At 53.7% G+C, this 25,827-nt stretch overlaps 2 protein-coding genes across 3 annotated transcripts in view; both read right to left on the bottom strand.

Annotated features, from left to right (window-relative positions):
* LOC122391664 (hemicentin-2-like) overlaps positions 1–7,767 on the bottom strand; it is a 49,730-nt gene extending 41,963 nt beyond the window's left edge. Inside the window, exons 1-2 of one of the 2 annotated variants that reach the window (XM_043385797.1) lie at positions 7,697–7,767; positions 1,564–2,085 (exon numbers count right to left, since the gene is read on the bottom strand). In XM_043385797.1, the coding sequence (XP_043241732.1) occupies positions 1,564–1,651 (88 nt within the window). In that variant the 5' untranslated portion in view covers positions 1,652–2,085; positions 7,697–7,767. The remainder of the gene's footprint in view (positions 1–1,563; positions 2,086–7,696) is intronic. The other variant, XM_043385796.1, reaches the window with a different exon arrangement.
* Positions 1,739–24,643, bottom strand: LOC122391662 (uncharacterized protein K02A2.6-like). The gene is made up of 3 exons (XM_043385794.1): positions 22,515–24,643; positions 18,990–19,384; positions 1,739–2,085 (listed from the first exon to the last, which is right to left on the bottom strand). Exons 1-3 carry the CDS (start codon positions 24,641–24,643, stop codon positions 1,739–1,741), a joined length of 2,871 nt encoding a protein of 956 aa, XP_043241729.1.
* Positions 24,644–25,827: the final 1,184 nt, after the last annotated feature.

Genomic DNA, 25,827 nt, shown 5'->3' on the forward strand with positions numbered 1-25,827 from the left:
ATTCGCTAAAATGTTGCCCATAACGCCTGGACGCTGGTTAAAACTATCACAATGGTTACTAATGCAATAAAAGCCTATAAAAATTCACACAAAGTCAGAAAACAAGAAGCACTCGCGATGTATAGCCAGCTCACTCGTTTGTGATCACGTCTCTTATGACGCGCGGTCTGTCTGACCGTGCGGGTCTCCGAGGCCGGGCCGCTCTCCTGACGCGGCTCTCATCCCGCTCATAACGGCGCCGGCCTCCGCGGCACCGGCTGATATCCCTCCTAATGGCCGGCGGCCGGCCGACGAGGGGAGCATCGGCGCGGCCCCGGCGGCAGCCGCGTGCATGTCGGAGGGTGATTACCGACCCGGAATGCAGTGCAAACTGCCCTGCAGAATACGTGCCGAGCTCCCTGTATTCAGAGGGATGGGCCGACAATCCTCGAGAATTTGTGTTCAGGAAATACCCAAGGCGTCTTAAAATTATATCACGGGCGTGCATTCAGCCTATTTTGGTCGCCATGGTGATGTGGTTCCCGAAGCTGACTACTGCTCTCCAACAGCTTACCATTCGCTAATCCGCAGGATTACTCATCGATTGACCTCAATGCTCCCCGTAAGCTCCACTCCACGATGCTAGCGTAGGGAGTGGCGGTCGCAGGCACTGGCGACGGAGAGAAAATCCGCTGGTCATCCAGCCTTACTCCCAACCCGCCACCGTGTGGCTCTTCTGAACGGCCCTGATCATAACAAGAGGCGTCTGGCGGCGCGCCGCTGCTCGTCTCGATCGGTCGTTTTTGTCGCCGCTCCTCACCACGCCTCCCTCCAATCCCTGCGCTCTTGACGCGCGCTCGATGCCGCCGTAGCGGCTCTTTACCATATTAACCGCTTGGTGCGCTGAAAATCACAGCCCGGCCGCGGTCAACGCTCGGCGGACCAAGCCATTACGGCCGGTTACCGACAATTTATCGCTGACCCTCGGCCGACACGCCCAAATAACACCTCGGCGACGCGCCGGACAGGACGCACCTCGCCGTGCCGTGCTGGCCAAACACACGTCATCGCAGACACAGGCGACGAGGGTCCAAATGGCCGGCCTCAAACGCAGAAATGGAACTAATTGCGAGCGGGAATTTTTCTTCGATTATATGAATTCGAAGGCGGCCGGAGTCGGTGTCTTTGTAGTATAGCGCGTGAAAAGCAGTTTGGCGATCCCCGCCCTGGGACGCTGAGATGTCGTGTGATGTCACACTATAATCCTCGACCCAAGTTCGGTCGACTGGAGGCCATCCAAGGGCCGTTCGGTGGTCGGCCTGTGGCCAGGCGAGGCACGGGCCGAACACCTAAGCCGGCACCGCGCGAGACAGATAATGCGGCTGCTGACGAGTTACAGCCGTATCGATTACTGCCGGATCGGCTACTAGATCGGAAGTTACGCAGCACATTTGTGCGGCAGCATATCGTAATAGAGGTGCTCAGCGGGTGTTCTGTGCCCTTGTTCTGCCTTGTCCCGCGTCCAGCCTCCCGGCTCCCTCAATCCTCCCTTCCAGGCCACAACCACCTCAACCCACAACTTACTTGCGACATCGAGGTCTGCCGAAACAGAGCTCATCAGCAGCAGCAGGAGAGTAGCCAGCAGCGGAGGCGACGACCTCTCGCGAGCCATTCTGGCGACTCGCTGGTGCGAGCGATCGCACAGACGGTCACTCACGATGTCACGATCACGCGCACGCCAGCACTCGCGCTCGCACTGTCACGCGCACGTCGGCACGCAGGCACTCGCGCACGCACGAGCGCGCTCGGTACGCGCAGTCACTCCCTCTCTGTCTCCGACGAAGAGTCGCACCAGATCGGGTCCCGGAGTCACCTCACGTCCGTCGTCCAGGTCACGGGGCGCACGGGCGCACGTGTTGTCCCCGGGGGAACGACACGGGGTCGGGTCGGCGCGGCACGAGCTGGCTTGGAAGCGCGACTGGCTGGTCCCGCGGGGGGAGGTTCGGGGGACGCCGGTCTCGGAGGACCGGTGAGGTCGCAGTTCGTTTGTGGACGACTGGCAGCCGGAGCTGACGCCGCACGGTTCAGCCGACGAGAGATGACCACCTGTCAACAGAGGGGACACATGTCTGTCAGCGAGTGGGGGGCTATTGTGGGGACCACGTCGCCATCTGATGACAAACGACCACGTGTCAACAAACACCAAAGGCCGACCAACAAAGAGCAGCTCCAACTGGCTCAATCAGCGGGTAGAAAGCAGCGACCCATCAACATGCGACAAAGGAGGCCTGTCGAAATGGGGCGGCAAAATTGTGCTGTTATCAAATAAAAGATGGCGGTGTGACAACGGATAAAAAGAGATGCTCGTCAGTGGAAAACGACAGGCTGTCGATAAACAAGACACAACAGCTCATCAGCAAATAGGAGGAAATTGTTTAACGAGTGGGCGTCACTGATGCGAGGGCAAATCAATGAGGATGTTTACTAGTGCTCGGATAATGTTGATTGTCCCTGAAAAACTGCGTTCGTTTTTCCCGCCGTAATCAGTCCGCGGGGGAGCAACAATGTTGATGACCGTATTGAATGATGGATCAGGCAATTTGTGATGCTTAAGGTGTATTTAAAACCATTCTTTATTTCCCATTATTTGTAGCCTTCTGTTTCGGAAGATAACAGCAAACAAGCGAGCAATCTAGCTGAGTTATCTCGACCCAAGCGCACCGTTCATCAAATACCGCTCGACTATGACCATCATTAGCGATAACATGGACAAACTATCTCCTATCCTGGCATGGATCTTTTTAATTACACCTAGCCCGGAATCACGCCGGCGATCTATTCCATGTACCTCGGCGCTCTCGTGATGATGATCCGCGCTCCAGAGCGTACCACTACTCTCCGAGGACTAACAAACAGCTCGATCGACACCCGTCACAAGTTCCTCGCAGCTGTCGGCTCGTCACAGACAGCTGCCAATCGCTGCCGAGACCGGCCTGTTTAACAAAGCGGCGATAATGCGCCAGAGTCCCAGTCGGCCGGTCTCGCTCATCGCACTCCCAAGACGGCTCAATTAGGCACTTGTTTTGGTCGTTTCGCCGCGGTTCGGAATTTCCGCCCTATCGGCTCCGATCAGGCCCCGGTGCATCGATGGATTGCGGTGCGTGGACGCCAGGCAGCTCTCGGTCCGGTGGTTTGTCGGATCGACGAGCGGGCGGGACAGGACAGCGCGGCCACCCCGGCGGGGCAGCGCGCAGAGGTGCCGGACGGCGCGCGCGCACGGCGTTCCCACGATCTGACCGTCGGTGATCTGTCGCCGAGTTCCCACGCACCTCACGCGATCGGTCCATGATCTGTCCGTCTCTCGGCGCCGAAAGACCGAGATCAGACCGCACCACTGGCCCCCAGGGTCGGCCGGCCGACAGTCGTGCGCCGCCACTCACGACCTCACCTACATTGTCTCCACATTTCGTCACAATCTGAAAATCTCCGCCCATAGTTCCCAATCCGGGTCGTGCCGTAATTACATCAGCGCGGAAAATTCAAATAAGTTAGTTGAGTTAGCCGACTTACGCAGATTTGTTGTCAACAGCAGGTCGTCGGCTTCGAATGCCCTCCCGCGGACCTTTCAGCGACCTCCCGCTGACCTCCCGTTGCCCTCCAATAACCTCCTGCGGCTACCCCACTGACCTCCAAACGACCTCCCGCTGACCCCCACTCTCCTCCGTCATCTCCCGTCAGCTCATCCCCGCGGCCTCCCTCTACTCCCTACGCCGCACTCTCGTACTCACACCTCCTCCCGTTATCCGTCGCCTGACTTGTTGGCCCCGAGTCTCACTCTCAGCTGTCTCACCACGCTGCGTGTCCGCTGTCCCCGCTCGCTGTCCGCTATCCCGGCTCGCTGTCCTGTCCTGTCCACCCCACCGTCCGGCGCCGCCCCGCTGTGCCGGCTGTCCAACTCGGCGTATATTTCTCGCCGCCTGACCACCAGTTCGGCGCCGCCAGGCCGATGGAGAGATCGCGGCCCGTCCCCGGCGCCGCCGACGCCTCTCAAGACTACCATTTGTCTGTCGTGTTCCGAAAATGGCGCCCCTCGGCCCCGGAGTGACAAATGTCGGCGCGTTCCTGTCCGGAGCGGCTCGGCCGAACGCCCCGCTCGCCGCCGGTCCAATTGTTGGCCGAACGAGACGACTGGCGATATCCGGAGCCGTTTGGGGTGTAAAACGCCGCAGCTGAGCCGAACGCATGGCGCTCGGAGATCGTAGAGCGTGGAGATACGAGTCGGACTCGAGATGAACTGTTTTCGTCACGGTGCCGGATTTATCCCGCGTCAGAATCGCCCCCTCACTCAGTCGCAGAGTTTATAGAAACACCCTCAGTTGTCGGCGCCCGGAGAGCGGCTGCTACATGGAGACGGGACTACATCCGTCCGAGGTCGGCCTGCACTCGACAGTCATCTGCAGCCGACCGCAGCTCCCTGTCATCAAAGCCGCGAAAAACTCGCCGGCCGGTGGGCGCCCTCGGCGGCGACGGTGGAGGATCCGGTTCGAGTCACAGTGTGGCAAGTCTCAGCGTTTGCACCGCTCTTAGCATCTCTGTCCAGTCTCTGCAAGCCACACTCGGTGGCGCATCGGCCCTGCGGAGACGAGCAGCGGCGCGGCGGAGACGAGGAGCGCTGGGATTTATCGCCTGCCACGGCCGGCGCCCCTGATGGTGCATGTGGCCATCAGTCAGTAGAGGTGCTACACGCGACTGCGGGCGGCGCGGCGGACATCAGCGCAGCTCGAGCGGCGACGGTGTTCGTCTGCTGCACACGCCCGATTATGTGACCTGGAGGATGCGGGCTGATGTCTGGGCCCTATGTTAGCTGTTGGACAGGGATCCAGGTCGCTGACCCAGGGGTAGTTGGAGGAAAGAGAAGTCAAACAATAGTAGAGCGATGGCGGTACGAAACTTCAACAGCATAGAAAACAGACCGGCCGAATGGTGTCAGATTATCTGCTGCTTTAGATGGCAATGAACAATCACATAACGTTTCATTTTCGCAAGGCCTATATTCTTCGAGGAATAAGAAAACGCAGCTTGGACATCCGCCGAGAATAAACACGGTTTGGAAATGCTAGCTAGCCCCTTCACAAGTCTCAAATGAAGAAATGTTGTTGTTTGCCTTGTGCTTCAGCGTTTGATATTATTCAGATGGTCTGAAAATATCGCTTCGGAAATTCTGCGCCGAAAATATCCAATTTCAAACAACTCGATTTCCCTAGCATATTCATGCATACTAAGGTGATCGCAATATTGTTTATGACAAAGCGAGTGCCGTAAGAGGAGGCAAAAAAAAAACACACACACACACACACACAGAGCTTTTTGGGTCTCTTTGCTAAAAGGAAACAATGTGGTAGTGAAACCTATTTAAAAATGATTTGAAGCCAAATACAACATAAGTACAGGTAGGTATAAAAAGCTATTTATGTGTTATTTTCACTAACCAGAGAAGCCGTTTATCCTCAGTGGGCTGTTGACAGCCACTCTGCGTTGAATCGCAATTGTCTTACTTTCAAGCGCACTTCGAGTCGAGTCGAGTCGTCACACTCTTGATAACTGCATTGCGAAGTGTACCGGCATAACTATGCGCCTGACAAAGTGTCGCACGCAATTTGCAATGCAGAGTCGTCCTGACATTTCATGGGGAGCAATGTAATAGAATACCTACTAGCCAGGCGACGTGGACGAATGACGAAAGGCCTACATTTGAGTGAGCTATCGGTCGCGGGCTACGACCACAGCGTTTTCATTGCATACTAACCAGCGGTGGGCATTCATGCATTCATTCTGGACGGTATCCGCCGCATGGGACGGCTCCGGGGGATGGCCTGGGCTTCGGCGGGGTGCCGGAGCTCCTTCCGGGAGCCCGGGGTGACGGGAGATGGATCGGAGTGAGGTCGTCTCACACACCAGGGAACGGGGAACGAGGCACACAGATACACCGAGGAGTGCCGAGTGGGGGCGAGAGACAGATGGGAACGAGACATCAGATATCTCACACACAGATACACCATGGTTTGGGGAGCGAGGTATGCCATGTAAGCACAGATACAGTGGCGAGTGAGGGACAAGATATGTAGGTATGTGCACATAAAAGAATGAGTTAGCTCACACACTGGCGCACCTGGGAGTGGAGAACGGGACACTTCACACGCAGATACGATGTATAATGGAGAACAAGACATTCCACACACAGATACACTGGGGACGAACCGTTATACAAAATAGCAAAATTGTAGGGAGAAAGACAAAGGTCAACCCGTAGTTGTATGCAGAGACTGCAGGTACACTTGAGAAGAGTCGAAGACGCATTGTAAATGGCAGAACCCACACGCAAAGGGTAGAATTATATGAAGGTGAAAAATTATTATCCCTTATGACGCAAAACAAGAGGCATGTCAGCGGAACCTACGTACTTAGCAAAATAACTGAAAGATTAATATCGAGCAACGAAAATGCGGCTGATTTTCATATCACGCAACGCATGCATCACTTGAGGAGAATTCGCACGCTAAGGTTCCGTCAGTAGCAGTCTCATGAAGCCAGCACAACTACGAATGCCCACCGGGGCCAGAATGAGATGGTGCGATATCAGTAGGGCCCGTTTGGCTGATAGAATTGGCTACGGCGCGAAACAAACGCCGCATTCACGACAAAGCAGCACGAACACATTTCCGAAAACACGCCGGCGCGCCCGGCCGAGCGGCCTGGAGGATTACACGGGCCGGGCGTGTCACACGTTCGATCCGCCCCACGACTACACCGGGGTGTAACGAGGCGCACTGGCCACACCAGGTGTGTCGTGAGGCGGCGATCGGGGCCGAGTGATTAGTGCCGCTCACTCGAGTCCCAATGGCCGCGTCGGCAGCGGCCGAGCGCAGAGCTTATTGTGGAAATGGGGGAAATGAACTCGGCTTGGTATCGGCAGTCGGGGGTGGGCATCGGGGCGAGTGGTTACATGGAAACAACGCGACACGGACTGCAGGAAATAGATGGATACGAAGGTTGGAATAGGGAAAGTTGTACATAAGCTATGTATGCTATCACAAGGTACCTATTGTCATCAGAAACCGGTACTAACAAAATAATTCAGTCAAATTAAAATGAGAAATACGGAGAACAAAAGTAGCGCCGACCTGTGGTGTCGTACTCTAGTCGTATAGCGATACGGAAAACAAACGGCAGAGTCACTAAATATCGGGTATTGACATGTTTAAATAACATTCGATTGGTAATAGTTACTTTCAAACATGCCCTTGTATTTCGATGGTGTTCATTAGAATTATGATCAATTCATATAGACGCTTGCATATTTATTCATAGATACTCTCGAACCAATAATTGCACGATGCAAAAGGCATTGCAGAATTTCTTGTAATAGACGCATGTAGAAATGTCACTTACTAAGATAAATGTTCCCATCAATTCTGTTAAGATTTGTCCGCTTAAATTTACGGGGTAATTAAGCTATAACTTTGGAGAGACACAACGGTTCGTATCTTACCGATCAATGTTCTACAATCTCTACTCCCGTGTTAATGGCCCGGGAAATCACCGCTATATCCGAAGTACAATCCTTCCCAACCAGCCACCGAAACTGTCCTGGGGATTACCTCTCTATCTGAGGTCCGACGCTAACCACCAAACCTCTGACACTGTCATCGGTACTCACCGTTCGTGTGCTGAGTCGGTGCGCCGCTCCGCGCCGTGCATCCCCCACCACTCGCGGCCGGCGACAGACTGAGCACCCGGTCCGCCGCCGCCGCCGCCGTACCGCCGCCCAGTGACGCCATCTGTGACGTCATTCATAAGGTACCCTGCTTTTGAACTAAAGAAATGCATGGGACGGGGCAAACGAACAAAGGAAACGGTATGGATCTGTGGCATAACTGTTTTGTTTATAGGGATGATAACTATTGCAGGCTATTGCAAAATAGAATGACTATTCAGAGCACAAATCGAACCCATTAAATATTGAAGGAATTCCTATTATTGGTTATACCGTCTGAAGAAAAGCATCCAAGTAAGATATTCACGAAAAAACTCCAGCGATATAGTGTACAAGTATAAGTTATGTGTTTGCTTTGAAATTCAATTGTGACCTATCCCTTTATGACTGCTCGCGATCGGTTCATCAAACAAAGGAGCTTTTTAAATTACATAGAGACCTGTAGATAAATGCACGAAAGAATCAGCTGCCTATACAGCGGGGAAAACTCCTACGTTTCATTATTAAAAGGTGTATACCGTGCAGCCGTGAGGAATGTTTCTAGTGTCCAGGTCAACACAACATACAGCCTAAAATCCACATGCACATTGCACAATGCACATTGTCTCTATCATAGTGCCATAGTGTCATGTGAGACATGACACTATGGTGACAAGCATGGCGGCTCATCGATGATGTGATCATATTGCCCGGAGAGGTGCAAAACCAGGACGACTCCCGCCAAGATACAGCCGACATCCCCTTCATGTCCCCTCGGGTACGGAGCAAGGGGAAAGCGTGCAAAGGGACCATCGGATACATCTGAATGGGCTGCTGCGGCTAAAATTACGTTTTATCACTATCACAGTGCTAAAACAAAGTGTAAACGCACACGGGTTTCTTTGATGGGGTGAGTTATTAGCTGAGACCCTTGGTTTGCGGTAGGGTTGTCAGGTTACCGCTGCTCGGGGCAGTTTGTCGATTCGAGGAAAGGTGTCTGGGAGGAGACTTTCATGAGGTTTTTATGCTACCCCAAGGTGCCGTGGTGGCTGCAACATGCGCTGCTCTGCGACAGTTGAAGTACAAGAGCTAGCACACACAGAAAAATATTGACACCGTTAGCGGTGTAATTGCACAGTACATATCTGAGCACTTGAGGAAAGTTAATTTAGTCCCTTCCCCGCTTAAATTACTCGCGCTTCTAAATGAACACCAGGAAGAAGGTAATAGAACACTGTTAGGAGGGTTGGGTGTTTTGCTACATGTAGTAAAACACCCAACCCTCCTAACAGTGTTCTACTACCTTCTTCCTGGTGTTCATTTAGAAGCGCGAGTAATTTAAGCGGGGAAGGGACTAAATTAACTTTCCTCAAGTGCTCAGATATGTACTGTGCAATTACACCGCTAACGGTGTCAATATTTTTCTGTGTGCAGCAGAAGCAGACTCAAGAACAATTAACCGATTCTGGTTTCATCTTTCAATTTGCCCTTTTAGCCAGTTTGAAGTGCGTAAAGTGCATTAATTGTCATCCTGTGTTGGAAAATTATTGCTGGAAAATAATTCAAAAAGCTCTTCCTTCATCCCATCATCCAAGTCAAATATACACTATGTGGCACTCTGAGGCAAAAGCTAAGTGAAACCAAATAAGGAGGGCGGTGCATATCTACATGGATAATATGCAAATGCTGAATCATTCACTGTACTTCTTCCTCGGTGAGGAAAGTCGGCGGCGGCGCCGACTGTGCCACCGAGAGGGGAGCATTCCCGGCCCTTTCCTATGGGACACATCAATCTCAGATCGATATATCTGGAGACGGGTCGACGTGGAAGCACTGTCGTGCGGATCCGACGGCCCGGGGAGATGATCCTGAATTATTGCACGCGGCTTTCGGTAAGTTTGTACCGCTTCCGTTCGTCTGTTCTTCCAGAATGTGTTGCAGAAATGAACGGAGGCACTATGGCTCCTTCGGGACTTGCCGTAGTTATCATATGATTACTCCTACCGAGCAGCCGACGCTTTTGTGTTATTTATGGCTACGTGTCAAAATATATGATGAACTTAAATTCGTTATATCAATGCATTTAAACAGGGAAATAACGTCCCGCGACGCAGAGGTAACTAAATTGCGTTCTCCTTTGAGCTACCTCTTGTCATAGCTGCTTCGAAATAACTGAGTTTTGACACATCTACGGCTGTAGTGTCCAATATGAATGCTCATCGCCTCTTGCCTAGCTGCAGAGGTCTATTGGGTGCTTACTGGTTACTAATTTCCCCGGAGGAGCTGTTAGTGCTGACTGTGCGCCGCGCCAACGGACAATGCAGTGGATGAGAAGCGGTGACCAGACGGGGTGACTCGACTGTGCACTACTCACTGCATCGCGCTCTGACATAGTGACATCAGGGCACAGAGTGCGGGTTGAGACACCTGGACATCTGAGTGACATTTTAGTGACATCTGAGTGACGTTGGAGTTTTAGGCTCCACCAGCGGAGTGTTGGGTACTGGACAGGATGCTGAGAGCATTTTCGAGATTCGTTGGTGATCTCTGAATGACATGACACGCGTCACATCTGTGAATGGGTCCGTGATTATCGACTGCAAGTCTGAACTCCTTTTGTGGTGAAGCTGAACAATGGTTTAACCAAGAAGAGCAGAGGCTGTTATTGTTGCTTTCTTGCGTAAATAGATTCTCAATGGCTCAATCATTTTAGATGATTTTTTGAATGGTATTCATATCAAGCAACATGATATGTATTTGTCGCAATGCCACAAATAAGCATGGCCTCATGCAAAACTCATATGTAGCTCTGGATCCATTCAATAAAGAAGTTTACGGTACCAAACCTTCAAAGGGGTCAAACATATATAAATCCACACTATTAGTGCATCGTTATTTGTTTCATTCGCAAATATCGGAGTTCGCGCTCAAAGCAGTTTCTAGGAATTTTACATTTATATGCGCGGTAAGGGATGGATGAATGGCTGATACAATCTTGCACATCCAGCTCTTTTCAGAAGCACTAAACAGCACCTTAGCTCAATTCCGTGGCTCCGTAGTTATTGCAGTGCATCGTTTTGCTTTTATGATCTCTACCACGAGACCAGGAAACTTTTTGAAGTGAACACGGCCCACACGACCACATTGGCGTTGCAGTTCAAGATTCGCACGACATTCTACACAGACAGAGTGAGATATTTTCACGACTGAGCTTTTAGCCAGCGACGTTTGAATCAACCCACGATCGAGAGTGTTTTGCAATGAGCTTCAACCAATGTCTGAAATTCGCTGTCGACGCCAACATGCGACATGCAATCGTCTTCAGTTCGAGTCGCGGGTCTTTGAAAGTCGCACATTTGAATAAGAACTACGACAGGACATTAGCAATACAGCAGGCTTAAGAACGCTCCTCTCGAAAGAGCTCGCAAGATGGCATTGCTTGCATAATCCAACGGCATCCGTGGTAGGTAAATGCCAGTTGGTCACATCAATGGCTATGCAATGAATGCGATAACTTTGCGCACCCGCTTTAATGTACACTCTAGGTACATAGCCAATTCAAGTAGTTCAAAAGCCATGGGTCATGAGTTCAGCAAGGTGAAAGGATATATGAGTAAATATGAAAAATGCTATTGCATTGTATTGGTATTCAAATGTTTCATGCACCTATCAAATGGCGTTTGCCTGTTCTTCTTTGCGAAACACATTGATTAGAATATCCGCTTACCGCTGCATCCTCAGCCCAGCACACCTAATGCCTGCATCCCAATGCAGTTCCTGCGAGAAGACAAATGACGCTTATTTCCGCACACACTGGAAAATAACATCCGGATTAGCTGTGGGCCGCGCGGCCGACGACCGCAGAACATGCGCACACAGTCGATATAGCACAGCCTGGACCAATCCACTGGGCTTCCCGATAGGAAAATCCGATTGAAAGCTTGAGCTCACAAAGAATTATTTGCATAGTATGATAGTAATCACTAATCACGACTATTTATGAATATACTTGTTACCACCCGTGGTACGTTCTTCAAGTCAACTGTGCATGTTGAATTCAGATTCGTTTTGTATGTAATTGAGCCCAACTTATCGATAGCGTTCTTTCGCTCGTTCTTATTTCGACGTTCTTTAAATCGTCTTTCTAAATCCATCTTACACCTACGCTTCATGGTTCAATTTTGAACAATCGAACTCAAATTACACCTGTCTGTATCTGGCAAAGTATCGATCCTCAACCGGCTATGACCGGCGATGGTCACACTCACTTCACGCTCGGTCCCGACGCGGTCCTGCCCCGCCGGCAGCTGAGCCGCCACGCCCAGCCTCAGTTAGCGAGTCAGATCAGCGGTTATTACCCGAGAACACGGTCAGCTCTGTCGGACGGAGAAGCGCTACCCTCGGGCCCTCGCCAACTACAACCACCGGCCCCGGGCGACGGCGTCGCACAGCACCACACCGTGCAACGTTGCACAATGTGCGGTGCACATGCAGGCCTCTGTGGGGTGCACAGCGCACACTTCACAGTGGTGAGCCGGCGGGACAGAGCAGGGGAGTCGGACGACGCTGCGTGGTGTCGCTGATCCGTGCTCAGATGGACGGCCCGCTGCGATGATTAGCTACCGTGACTTTTGAGCGGCTAACAGTGCCGACGGGAAAGGGCACGGCCAATTGTCCGCTGTCCGAATGGTAGATGATCCGAGCCCCGACGAGCTGACGCGAGGAAAGTGAAGAGAGGGAGGGAGACAGAGAGAGGGGGATGGATTGAGAGAGAGAGAGAGAGAGAGAGAGAGGAGAGAGAGAGAGAGAGAGAGAGAGAGAGAGAGAGAGAGAGAGAGAGAGAAAGAGAGGGAGAGAGAGAGTGAGGAAAGGGAATAGAGGAAGGGAGGAAGAGGAAGAACCATAAAGTAGTGAGAAAAAAGTAAGAAAAATAAGAAGTAAGAGATAAGAAGAGAAATGTACAGAGAAAAGGGAGAAAAATGTTTATATTCTATTATGATCCTAAATAATCCTTCTAGAGTACTGAAGCCTTAGAGATGGATTATTTACAAAGTGAATGACTTATGAGAAATATTGACTTAAGATAATGTCTCTTCCAAAATATTTACTGCAATAAGTGGAAACGTGTTCCTGCCTCACACCTCTAGTTGAAAGTTTTCTCCGACTCGAGGTTTCGGCACCTATGAGCGGCGGTCAGCCTACCGTCGCCTCTCACAGCAGCCTTGTGCGGCCGCAGAAGCGACAGTCGGCCTCCCGCTAACATGGCCGCCTGCTGGAGCAATCAGCGCGTCGTCCAGACGAAAACAAAGTGGCGCACAGGCGGCAAACGAGCGCGTAATGCCGCGTCCTCTCGACGCCGACACGGTCAGAGACGCAGCGTTTCCTAGCTGAGCGCTGATTGGAGGCACAGCGGGGAGCGACTGGAATAAGGAGACAAGAGCGGCAAATTATACGCACGTGTTTCTGACATGTGACTGATATTGTCAGGAAGTTGGCTTTGGGTGCTTCTGTATGATGTAGGTAAATAAATACTCAGACAGTTGTGGCCTGAAGTGCGGGGTGACGGTAACTGCAACGCCGGCATAGAAAGATAGCACTAGCCGTCGCGTTGTGTGTTGCGGCGCAGCATACCTTCCCAGGCTGAGAGCGATAGGCGTAATAGGTACGGAACTGCGCGGAGACACCACTCACTAACTTGAGATTTTAATTTTTGTGATGCGTAGTGGTTTATACAGGGAACTTGATTTTGACCAGCAATCAGCTGACACACATCAGTACGAGTATTCTATCCAGAATTGGAAAACTATAATGTATTGTGACCACCAGCGACCAATCATCATAACATATTGAGAGTATACGTCTTCGTGTTCAAACTACCTTCTGTTCAGTTGCAAGCAACACTTTTCGTTCACGGCAAATGACTCTGTTTGTGCAGAGGGAAGCAATCGACAACTTTGGCCGTCGGACTGGCCACGCACTCGGAAAACGGATGATCGCCACTTTGCTGAGCCATTTCCCGTGGCAAACAGGCCCGGCCGGCTGAGAGGTCAGATTACACGGGGAGAGCCGCGGATGGCGACCGGTCGCCGATCAGCGGCTACTTAACCGTCATCAGTTCCTGGTGTGATCCAGTAACGAACTGAAAATAATAATGAATAAGAAAATAATTATAAAAATAGGCAAAAAGAATCAACCTTATCTCAGAAGCACCATGTGATGGTGGCATATATAACGTACATAATGCCATATTACTTGTGTTCAGCTGCAGTGCTCGCTGGCATTATGATTAGTTTTTTTTTGCTGTTGGTGTCAAATAGACAGTTAAAATAGATAACAAATGGCCAACAGTGATTTGTTCGAAAAATATGAACCGAAAATCAATATATATTTTGTTGAAGATCTAACCACAAAATCTAGATCTCGAGTTTTGCTTTTACGATCATACATCGCGTTTAGGTAAGCTGCTGCCCTGGTCAACACTCGTTCCTAATGCAGTTGGTCGTCGCACTCTGTCCAAGCACAAGACGAATAGCCGACACCGATCACAAATGGTGTCTGGTGCGTTCTATCTTGGCCGGCCGACCTACCGTCAGCTGTTGTAAGGAAGATTAATTGTCGGACAGATGACCAGACACTCACAGAGCGCATCATCTTCTCTGACTTACTCCCGTCCTCTCTCTATTCTCCTCTACTCTCCCTCATCTTCTCGGTGGTCAGGTCTGCAGAGTCTACAGTTGTAATCACAAACACAAATCATCCCTCTGAAGCAAACGCCCAACACGGGAAGTCGCGTCCCGTGCACGCAATTGGCTCCACCGTTACGTGCGCATATTAGCACAGCCGTATTGGTGAGTGCCGGGGTCAGAGGTCAACCGTGGCACGTTCTGACGAGGTCAGGGGTCGCGGCGGCGGCTACGGCGGCTGCGGAACGTCCAAGGTCGGTATCACCGAACATCCAAACGGGGCCGATGACGCTGACAAATCGGCGGAGCAAACGAGCAAGAAAGGCGAGGATTTACGGCCGGTTTCCAGGATGGAGGGACATGAGTGGCGCCGGGCTCTGAACGGGACGAATGGAGGCGAGGGAAGATTGGCTTTTGGCGGCGTGAAGAAGGAAATCATCACGTATGGCTGTCACGTTGTTGTGCTACAATTGTCTGCACTTATGGTCATTATTTTAGCGTGCTTTAATCAAGCCTAATTATTTGATTGTCAATAAATCTTGTGAAGCATTCGCTTAAATTAATCCACCAGAAAGCAAGCATAACCACTGGGTACCTATGTATATTTCTGGTCAAAATGTGAAATGTTAATGAGCTATTAATGTATTCCTTTTTTGCTTATTTGCAGGCTGACAGACGCCATTGCTTGAACAGTTCGCCATTTGACTTTTGCATCGGGCATTGCTATTTAGGTATAGCATCTCATTGATTTGCAATTACAACCTCCACTAGCTGTCACTCTCAAAGCTCACACGCCGAGCTCACCCTCTTCGATTCCCGGCACTGCGGCTCCGCGAGGGCTTTGATGACCATCTTAAAAGGAGATCCTGTTTCAATGACGGATCTCACTCCGACACTGACACGACAGCACATCCATCGAGCCAATCACGTGGTCTGATACTACCGCGGCCGATACTCTGAGCGACACCAGACCGCCGTACCTCTGATCCGCCGACAGTGACTCGAGTCAGTCCCGTTCCGACCAGGACTCGCCGTTCCGAGTGACTCGCACGTGCCGTCCGGTCCAGCCCGAACAATGGGTGTCTGATAGCGGCCGACGCGGCGCACGGGATCACCGCCGCTCGCCGACGCGCACGCATGCCGTCTCGGTTCGTATTAGCTGTCCCCGATGAATGGCCTGAACGTGGGTTGATCGTATGTAACCGCGAGTCGTGCCATCACTCACAACAAGAGTGGGGTGGCGCCGCCGCACGCATGCAGCGGAGAACGCGCATTGAATAGAGCTCTGTGTTGAGGAAACTATTCCAAGTGTAGCGTCTTGAGATGAAAAGAAAACCAATGGGCAACACGCAATGCTGATCATAGTTTGCTATGGAAATTCGCGGTCATAAGATTGTCGGATATCTGAGGCTAGTATATCAAATAAAGTTAGTGAGCCAGATCATGTTTGAGTAAAAAAAAAGGTACTTCTTCGATGCTTGATGTATGGCATTGTAAAAAAGAAAGCGGGATTCATCCGCTGCTATTTAGCTATCTGCTGACCTGCTAATTCAGGAACAATTGCAATATGAATGCTAGATTTCGAAGAAAAAGTTTGTTACTGGTCGGCAGTCACTTATGCTCAGATTTTTACCTACCGGATTTATTGTTACGTTTTCTTTTTAATTGCTCTGCATCACCTCGAAGCAAGTCACAATATATCAGTGGCTTCCATTATCCCTTAGCCCTCACTGTGCCTCATGACGAGACTATCATACCGCAGCGCTCAGGTGGTGTTCGTACACTCTATCTCGGCAGATTACCGCCCGCTCGCGCTCTCTGTCGTCCCAGAGGAAGAGTCGCATCCCCCGTGACGTGTCCTATTGCCTTCTTCTCCCCCAGTCGGTCGCCGCGCGAGGCGGGCACCCCTTCGATCGTGCCGCACTCCCCTGCCTTTGGGCACGTCTGAGCGTCCCGCACCCTCTCCCTCCGCCGCTAACCCCTGTGTCTTCCCGCCTCGCCGGTCTCCCCGTCGTCCTTCCTCAGCCATAAGCGAGATTGATCGAAATCCGGCTCCCCCGCCGGGAGATCTTCTCGGTCGCTTGTCGCGTGCAGGCTCGCTGCGCCTGAGATGACGGCGACGCGGCGACGTCGGTACCGACGAATGGTGGCGTCGGTACCGACGAATGGCGCGTGGGGTGACTCGGGACCCGGGTTCCTTGCCCCGTGACTGACACAGCCGACGAACGGTCGACAAACACAAAACGAATTATTTGCATTACTGATATTTGGCAGTATTAGTTAACCCGCGCCCTGCTGGGGGTCCTGGATTTCCACGCCCTGCTGGGGGGGGGGGGTGTTTGAACACCCCCCCCCCTTCTAACTCGGCTCCTGGGCCACGTAGCGATACGCGGAAGGCGGCGTTCGAAAGAGCGTCAAAAATAATGACGAAATCACTTCGGTCAATTTTTTGGTCAGGTCAAAGGTCAGGTCACCAGAGGTCATTGAAGGCAAAATTTCGCCGATTTCCAGGTCGAATGTCGACAATTTCCAAGAAGCCAACGCATTACTCGGGAACCAATAGAGCTACAGCGCCGCGGAAAAGCGCATTCGATAGCCCTATTAACGCCCTTTCTGAATAATTCTCTCAGATTTGACCTAACGTCAACGGTTTTGCCTGCAGGGGGCAAAAACTGCAAAAATAGCCGATTTTTTCGGAAACAGTTTTTCTGCAATAACTTTTGACCCAAGCCTTGTACGAGCTTACTTTTACCGGCATCGTGTTCCTCTCGTCAAGACGCATCGAATGAACTATAACTTGACCTTGAAAGGTCAACTTGAAAATTTGACCTCAGGTCAAGGTCATGACCTGACCGGAAAGGGTCATGTTGCATATCAGTCGATCCGTATCGTCGAGCTGAACACATCTAAGGCGTTTTCATCGCTCTAGCATGCCTCTATCAAAATTTATTTGCAAAAAACTGTTGGATACCATTCGTGACCTAAGATGACCTCAGGGCATAAACAGGGGTCACGGACACCAATTTCATGTTCAGTGTGTCTAAACCACTTATAATTCAGTGTTTGGGAGTGTTTATAATGTCTTTCGTCCAAAGAAGGCGCATTTCAATTTTCTCCCATTGACTTATAACCCAGCCAGCAATTCGCTTGGGCTGAACTGTGGCAGGCGTCGGGCAGCTTGGGCTTAGCTTGGGTTTGCCCACTTTGATCAAAACCAATGTATTTTTTACTAGGGCTGAGCTGGGGCATGCCGCAGCTATGCCCACGTGCGGATAGCAGTAGCTCAGCCCGACATCTGCCCGCGCATCCAAAACAGGCTTAACTTGGGCGGAGCCCGGGCTGATCAAGCTGGCTGTGTCCTTCGGCTAACTGGAGTAAAGCCCGAGCTTAGCCATACTTGTTCGGCTGTTCGCGCATGCGCAGTTCTGCGCCAATCATGTGCAGCGTTTGTGACAGTCTGTGCGCTGTGCGACGAAACGACACACCGGTGTTGGGGCATTTGGTGGTTGATGTTTGGGCGCGTGTGACAGCGCGAAGAAGGGATAGTGCTCACTGCTCTTATCAAGTGGACTGGCATGGAGTTTTACGGTAGGTAAGTGTATTGAATGGTGCGCTTGATCGTATGTAAACGTCATGATTTTGACTGAGTTTGACGCCATCAAACATGAAGCTGAATAGCTGTTCAGCCTGGCGACTTATACCCTCGCTCAGAAAAGCTGCATTCCGTGCCTTTATATCTTTGTGAAATACCAGCACTTCTGACCCAGGAAAATGAAATACAAAACACAAATATTTATCTACTTATCACCGAGCACGCTCATTCTCTGTCCGCATTTAAAATCAAATGAACATTTTATACGGATCAATGAGAAGTGTTTTTACAGTATTAATGGATCAATAAGTTATTTTTCAAGCAAACATGCAATGTAAATTAAACCAATTAATCTCTTTTTCAGGTACGTACCATTAGAGCAAATGGTTCCAAAAAATGGAATAGTTATACAAACCAGGACCGGGTGGACGCCGCAGTCGCCCTCGCCAAGTGGTTTAGCGGAAACTGCCTGCTTATAATTAAGTAGGTATACCTACATATACGGAAACTGCGCCGAAAGCTGGCCGACCACCTACTGCAGATGTGTGTGTGTGGAGGAGCCAGACGCCTCCAAAGCTCCCATTCACCAGAGTGAAGTTCCTTATAAACGATTGTTTGCTTATTGCATGTGTCTTATGAGCGATTACTTGCTGTCCTTACTTTATGCTTTCAGTTGAGTGTTTAACCAAGTATTATGAACGGGGAGGGAGGCTAGCGGGCCTTGTGATTGTTTTATAGTTTTGATGGCGTTTTTTCATGACTCATGCCATATTACTGCTGCAGTTTGCAGTCCACTGTTTCATGTATTTGTGTTTCATTTGACGTGTCTGTAGTCGTTTGAAATATACATTTAATCAAAGTCAACCACTACTTGTATGTCCAATGCCCAGTGTACACACATCTATCATCTATGACATGACATAAAAACACACACAAAAACACGCTGCTCATTCAATCACTCAGATGCTACCATACTACCCACCCGGCTCTACGTACCCCGACACTGCGTCCCGTTTCATTTCAGCCAGCAGCGATGCGTAGGTGGCCAGCCGATTGGGGCGCGGCGACCCTGGCGACACTTCGGAGCAGCTGGGCGCGATGCTCAGGAGCTGGTCGGTCAGCTCCTGAGTAGTTGCCACTCTCTCATCGACTGACCGGGGAGCGGCGCGTGGCTTCAGGTACTGCGCCAGCTCGGGGTCGTCCAGTGGGTTGCGGCTAGGCAACGCGCAGTGCAGCTCACCGACGCCCAGCGGCTCCTCCCGCAGCCCGTTGCGCCGGTTTTGCACTGTCCGTCCCCTCCACGTGCCAGTCTCTTGTTCCCGCCGCTTCTGCTGCACCTCATGTTCAGCCGTTTGCAGGATGCTTGCCGCGTTTCCTCTGACAACAGCCAGAGCCAGCCGCTGCCAAAGCCAGGCTGTCTCTCGACGGTCTTCCGTTACGGAGGCGATCCTTGCACCGAGCTCCCGAACAAACACCTTTGTGGAAGGACCACAAGCTCCAGATGTCTCGAAGGCCAGAGGTTCAAAGTGGAAGCGCTGCGTGAGATCATCGTACTTCTTGCGCTTCTTGACTTCAGCTTCGCGTGCAGCTGTTCCGGCTGAGGTAGCGGCTGCCAGCACATGGCTATCGGCGTATGTGTTGACGCACGTGGCATCCCAAGCTAGGCACATACCGTTTTTGAAAGGAAATATGCTGATGCCGTCGGGGCGCTTGCCGTCTCCACGGTCAACTCCTGTTGGCTCCAGAAGAGAGGGAATCCTTGCCGACTGCAGTGCTCGCCTTACGATGTCGTTCAACGCGGTGTGTCTAGGGTGTCTCCCGGCGCTGAACTTGCAGGTAAGGGCATGGTATCCCTTACTGTCCGCTATTGAGCCACATCTGCAGCGGTGTGGACGGCAGACATCGGCTCCCAAGCGAAGGGCGATGGCAACTCGCAGGGTTTCTCGGTCTAGAAGTGTTCCCAGGTTGGCAGACGGTGCAGCATGGAGCCATGCACCGCTTTCTGGTGCTGCAGTGCTCAGCAGACGAGCACGATCATACTGATTTGCTTCTGAGAGCAGTTTTTCCTGCTGCTGTTTTGCCAGGACTGCATCCCATGCCTTTTGCTTCAGCTGTTCGTCTCTTTCGGGTACGTTTTCACCTCCAGCTGCCTCTTGCCAGTCGTTGACGGCCTTTTCACGCTCTTCTGTGACACATGCAGTCATAGAGTCTGGTAAACAGGAGTAGATGATTCCATGGCAGGCATGCAGTGAAGAGACGTAGCTTGGTAGAGCGACATCGACCAGGAGCCGGAGTCCGAGACCGCCATATCGAGTCGGGAGAACAGCCTGTTCCCAACTGGCTCCTGTGAGCTGGACGTTGCTGATGCTTGTCAGAGCCGACTGCATGACTGCGTCCAGCTGGCTGAGCAGACTGGCTTGCCGGTAGAGTGGAGAAGCTCGCAACAGATATTGAAGCTTCGGTAGCCAGATACAGTTGCGTAGCAGGAAGAGCGCGGTGTGGGCGTCCAAGTGATGTAGGCGCTCTACCATGTGCTTGAGCTCACCCTGTTTTTCTTCCATGACGGTATCGGCTGCTGCTTCAGTGATGGGAGCGCCAAGAATGGTCTGCTCCGAAGCGCCGAGGACAGCTGCACCTGGGATAAGCTCGTGAATTCTTCTCACTGCCTGCATTGCCTCTTCATCAGCGCTGCCATCTGGCAGAATTATCTCGCACTTCCTGGCGTTGATACTGAGACCGATGCTGGCCATAGCCGGTATTAGCTTCTGCAGGTCCAAACAGATGGTGCTGACCTGGCCACCGATGGTGCCGTCGTCGAGGTACCAGCAGTTGAATGGTGCCGTCACCCCTCTGGCCACTTGGTCAATGGCCAGCGCAAACACAGCGGGACCACACGGGTCACCTTGCTGAAGTCCCGTGGCCGATGTGATTGTTGCTGTTTCGTAGAAGAGTGGAGTTGGTGCGCTGTATGCTTGCCACAGTAGGTGGAAAAGTGACGGCACACGCTCTCGAACTTGGTGTAAGAAGTGGTCCTGTCGTACTGCGCTGTGGGTAGCGCGTGGCTGGACGGACGGTCCGTGACAATCTATTGATCTGTGGCTGATCTATTAGAGTGTCCGTCCGAGAGCCGTACGACGGCTGACAGAGCCTGGGGGTCGCGAACTGGTGTGGTAACCGTTACGCCCACCTGGGACGCCCGAGTCGGTACGGCACTTGCGGTGTCGTAACCGGATCGGCGGGAACCAGCAGAACGCTGTTGGACCGGCGGTGAAAGTCGGAACCGAGCACTCGCCCACCAGTGGGGCGTCTGGTCGAGCAGGTCTACCCGCTAAGGCAGCCTGAGCACGAACCAGTGGCAGGGTCCGATCAATGACCGTGGTCCGACCAGGGTGTCAGCGCAATGGCCAGTCAGAGGCGTCTTTAAGGGCGCAGAAGCCCACCTCGGTCGACTGTGGCCGGTGCAACCTAGTCAGGTCGTTTGTGTGAATCTCCGTGTTCTTCCTTCGCCTCAGAGTAGCCGCTCTTCTCCAAATGCCCGAGCCGTTTTCTATGTGTATTTGTCTTGTAGCGAACAGCAGAGTCGAGAAACGAATTGACAATGTCGCCGAAAACCGCGGTCATATGCTGGCCGTCCCTAGTACTACCAATATGCCCGCAGGCGCGGCGAGAGACAAGCTCAACGTATGAGTCACCGTCCGGCTGCCGGGAGAGCCCCTACCGCGACCTTTGTCCACAGTCATGACGTCACGACAATGGGCTCCTAAACGTACGGGCAGCGGCCGCCTCAGGGGTGCCGCCGTAACCTTTGCACGACACGTTCTATAGCGTATGGCACAGCGGTTACTAGGAAGGTTGAGGCCAGCGGCAGGCCGGTTTACAAATAACAAACAAACTTGACGCGCAATTGACAACAGGTAACAGATTGATTAATAAGGCGGTGACAATATAAATAAAAATGACAACATGAAATGACAAATCGCATAGATGACAAATCGCATAGATGACAAATCGCATAGATGATCTCTACAGTACCCCCTCGCCAGACATGTCGCGGACAAAAGTGACATGGCGATATCTTACCGGAGGTCGTATGACGCGGCCGGAGCGGGTCGTCCGTAGTATCGGCCGAGGCTGCAATGGTGCAGCGTCAGCCCGAGCGACGGCTGCAGGACGATTAGGTGCGTCACCGTAGATCAGAAGCTCCGGGCCGCTGGGCTCATTGCTGAGCGGTGGCGCGGCCGGCGGGCCGCTGGACTGAGTACCGTGCGGCTGCACAGTCGGCAGGTCAGACTGTCGATGACCGGATTCGTCTGGCGTCTCCAGGAAGGCGGCCTTACACCGGTCGATGCTGATGACCTCCTTTTTCTGTCGACGGTCGATGGTGATGGTTTTGGTGGTCCTTTCGGTAACCGGGAACGGTCCGTCGTATGGAGCGTCCAGCGGGTAGCGGTGACAGTCCCTGCGCACGAAGACGTGTGTCGCCGTCTGGAGTGCCGTCGGGACGTACGTGGCGCGCTGGACCGGACGTGGGAGTGTCGGCCGCACCTGAGACATGGCGCGCTTCAGGTCCTGTACGAAGCCGGCTGGTGATGCTGCTGAGGCTTGGCTGCTGATGAAGAACTCGCCGGGAAGCCGCAGTGAGGAGCCGTACACCAGCTCGGCTGACGTCGCCTGCAGGTCCGCCTTGATGGTGGAGCGTATGCCCAGGAGCACCAGCGGCAGCACGTCCGTCCATGACGTAGCCTGGTGTGCACGGAGGCTGGCCTTCAGCTGGCGATGCAGGCGTTCCACCATACCGTTGCAGGCCGGGTGGTAGGACGTCGTCCGAGTTCGCTGGCAGCCCAGGAATCGCTGTAGCTCCGACCAGAGGGCCGACTCGAACTGGGCACCTCGGTCCGTCGTGATGATGGACGGAACGCCGAATCGGGCGACCCAGTGCTCGAGGAAGGCGCGGGCGACCGTGGTGGTGCGGCTGTCCGGCAGAGGGATGGCTTCTGGCCACCGAGTGAACCGGTCGACGCACGTCAGGAGGTACGAGTGCCCTCTTGACGGAGGCATCGGGCCGACGAGGTCCACGTGGACGTGGTCGAAGCGTTGCTGAGGTGGCTGGAAGGTGCCGACGTCAGACTTGGTGTGCCGGCCGATTTTGCAGCGCTGACAGGCGAGGCAGGTTCGGGTCCAGCGGCGCACGTCGCGATCCATACCGGGCCAGACGAACCGCTTAGAGACGAGCTTGACGGTGGCCTCGACGCCAGGGTGCGACAGGTCGTGCAGAGCCTTGGCGAAGGGCCGGCGCAGCGCCTCCGGGAGGACCGGCCGAGGCGATCCGGTGGACTCGTCGCAGAGCAGACAGAGTCCATCGCCGACCGGGATGTGGCGCAGGCGCAGTGAGGTGTCTGAGGCCTCGAGGTCTTCCAGCGAGCTGTCTTCGGACTGGGCCTTGGCGATGGCAGTGAAGTCGGCGAGCGGGGGTCGCGGCTGGGCCACCATCGAGACCGTGCGTGACAGCGTGTCGGCGACCACGTTGTCCTTGCCAGGCACATGGCGGATGTCAGACACGAACTGGCCGATGTAGTCCAGGTGGCGGACCTCTCGTGGCGAGTAGCGGTCGGACGAGGAGCCGATGGCCGTTACCAGTGGTCGGTGGTCTGTGAAAATGATTGCTGACCGTCCTTCGATGGCGTGCTTGAAGTGCCGGACGGCCAGGTAGATAGCGAGCAGCTCGCGCCCGAACGTGCTGTATTTCTTCTCCGCAGGTTGGAGCGTTTTTGAGAAGAAAGCGAGGGGCTGCCACTCGCCGGCGACGTGCTGCTGGAGGACGGCGCCCACTCCGCAGTCCGAGGCGTCGACGAAGAGGGCGAGCGGCGCGTCCGGGACTTGGTGTGCGAGATGTGTCGCCGTGGCCAGGGCGTCCTTGACGTTCTTGAAATGCTGCCGCGCCGAGTCTGTCCACGTGACAGGCGCTCTCGAGCGTTTTGCCTTGTGGGTGATTAAGGCGTGCAGAGGCTGCAGGAGCTCGGCTGCCTGGGGGATGAAGCGGTGGTAGTAGGCTACCATCCCCAGGAACCTCCGTAGCTGGGACTGAGTGGTCGGTTCCGGGAAGTCTTTGATGGCCTCGACTCGTCCAGGCAGCGGGCGGACGCCGTCGGCGTCTACCGAGTGGCCGAGGAACACCACCTGCTCCTGTCCCAGGACGCACTTGTGCCTGTTGACGACGACGCCGTAGGTGTTGAGGCGCTGAAGCACTTGGTCCAGGAGCTGCATGTGGTGTTCGGCAGTCGGGCTGGCCAGCAGAATGTCGTCCAGGTAGACGAAGCAGCCCGGTATGCCGCGGAGGACCTCATCCATGAAACGCTGGAAGGTCTGTCCGGCGTTTCTGAGGCCGAACGGCATCCGAACGCATTCGTAGAGGCCGAACGGTGTCGTGATGGCTGTCTTGGGGACGTCGGCAGGTTCCACCGGGATCTGGTGGTACGCCTTCACCAAGTCGATGGTGCTGAAGACGGTGCACCCATGCAGGTCGGCTGAAAAGTCCCGCAGGTACGGCAGTGGGTAGCGGTCTGGTACCGTGCGGGCGTTCAGCGCTCTGTAGTCGCCGCAAGGACGCCACTCGCCGGGTCTCTTCTTTGGCACCATGTGGAGTGGAGTTGTCCAGCTGCTGCTCGACGGTCGAATGATGCCTTGCTGGAGCATCTTGTTGAACTCAGCACGTGCGATTTGAAGGCGCTCCGGCGGGAGGCGTCGTGGCCGCTGGTACACCGGTGGACCCTTGGTGACGATGTGGTGCGTCACGTTGTGCTTCACCGGTGTTGGTCCAGGTTTTGGTGAGGTCACATCCGGGTACCGGGCGAGGACAACTGCGAAGCGAGCAGCAGCCTGCTCCCGGACGAGACGCACTCCGATGGAGCACAGCCTTGACCGCTCGGCGCTGGCGCAGACGGTGCCGTCCCGCAGGAGACGCTGGTTGGCAACGTCCACGACGAGGTGATGTGCGGCCAGGAAGTCGGTGCCCAAGATGGGTGTGGTGACGTCAGTGACGAAGAATCGATGTTTCAGGCAGTGCTGCTGACTCAAGGTGACGTCCAGCAGGCAGGTGCCGTGCACCGCGATCGGTGAGCCGTTTGCCGCGACGAGCTGCTGGCCGACAGGAGCAGGGGTCAGCGTAGACCCGTTGGGCAGGCAGCGGCGAGGCAGCACGCTGACCTGCGCCCCGGTGTCGACTAGAAATTGCCGGTCCGTCTCCGTGTCCCTCACGAAGAGGAGTGGCGCGGCAGGAGGGGCGCCCGTGCTTTGCGCCATCAGCACGGGGCACCTCAGTTTTCCGAGGCGATCCAGGAGCACGGCAGCTTGCATCGGCGCGCTTGGGCGCCGAATCGCTGGTGGTACCAACACAGCGTGTCGTCGTGCGGCGGCGTTGAAGGACGAGCCGGTGACGGGCGGCGTGACTGGCGAGACGCCTGGCGCGGCCGGGAACGGCTGCGGTCGCGCCGCACGGCGTCCTCGAGTCGTCGGTTGCTGGCCTCCAGGCGCTCCATCTTAGCGACCAGGGAGGCGATGACGGTGTCCAGCGCAGGGGTTGCAGCTGGCGCCGGGGCTGTCACTGCAGCAGCGATGGGCGGTGCCGGCTGTGTGTACGGCTGTGCCGCGATCGCTGATAGCCGTGGGTCGGGTCCGCTAGCTTCCAGGTACCGGTCGGCCGCTTCTGCCAGTGCGTCAAGCGTGCTGTCGGCTGGCAGGAGGGCGAGGGCAGCACGGACGGGCTGCGGTAGCCGTTGTTGAAATAGGGTACGGAAGAGCTCCGTATCAACCGGTGCGTCCCC

The sequence above is a fragment of the Amphibalanus amphitrite genome, unplaced genomic scaffold (assembly GCF_019059575.1).
Source record: "Amphibalanus amphitrite isolate SeventyFive unplaced genomic scaffold, NRLGWU_Aamphi_draft 000448F_arrow, whole genome shotgun sequence".
In the NCBI taxonomy this organism is placed as follows: Eukaryota; Metazoa; Arthropoda; class Thecostraca; order Balanomorpha; family Balanidae; genus Amphibalanus; species Amphibalanus amphitrite.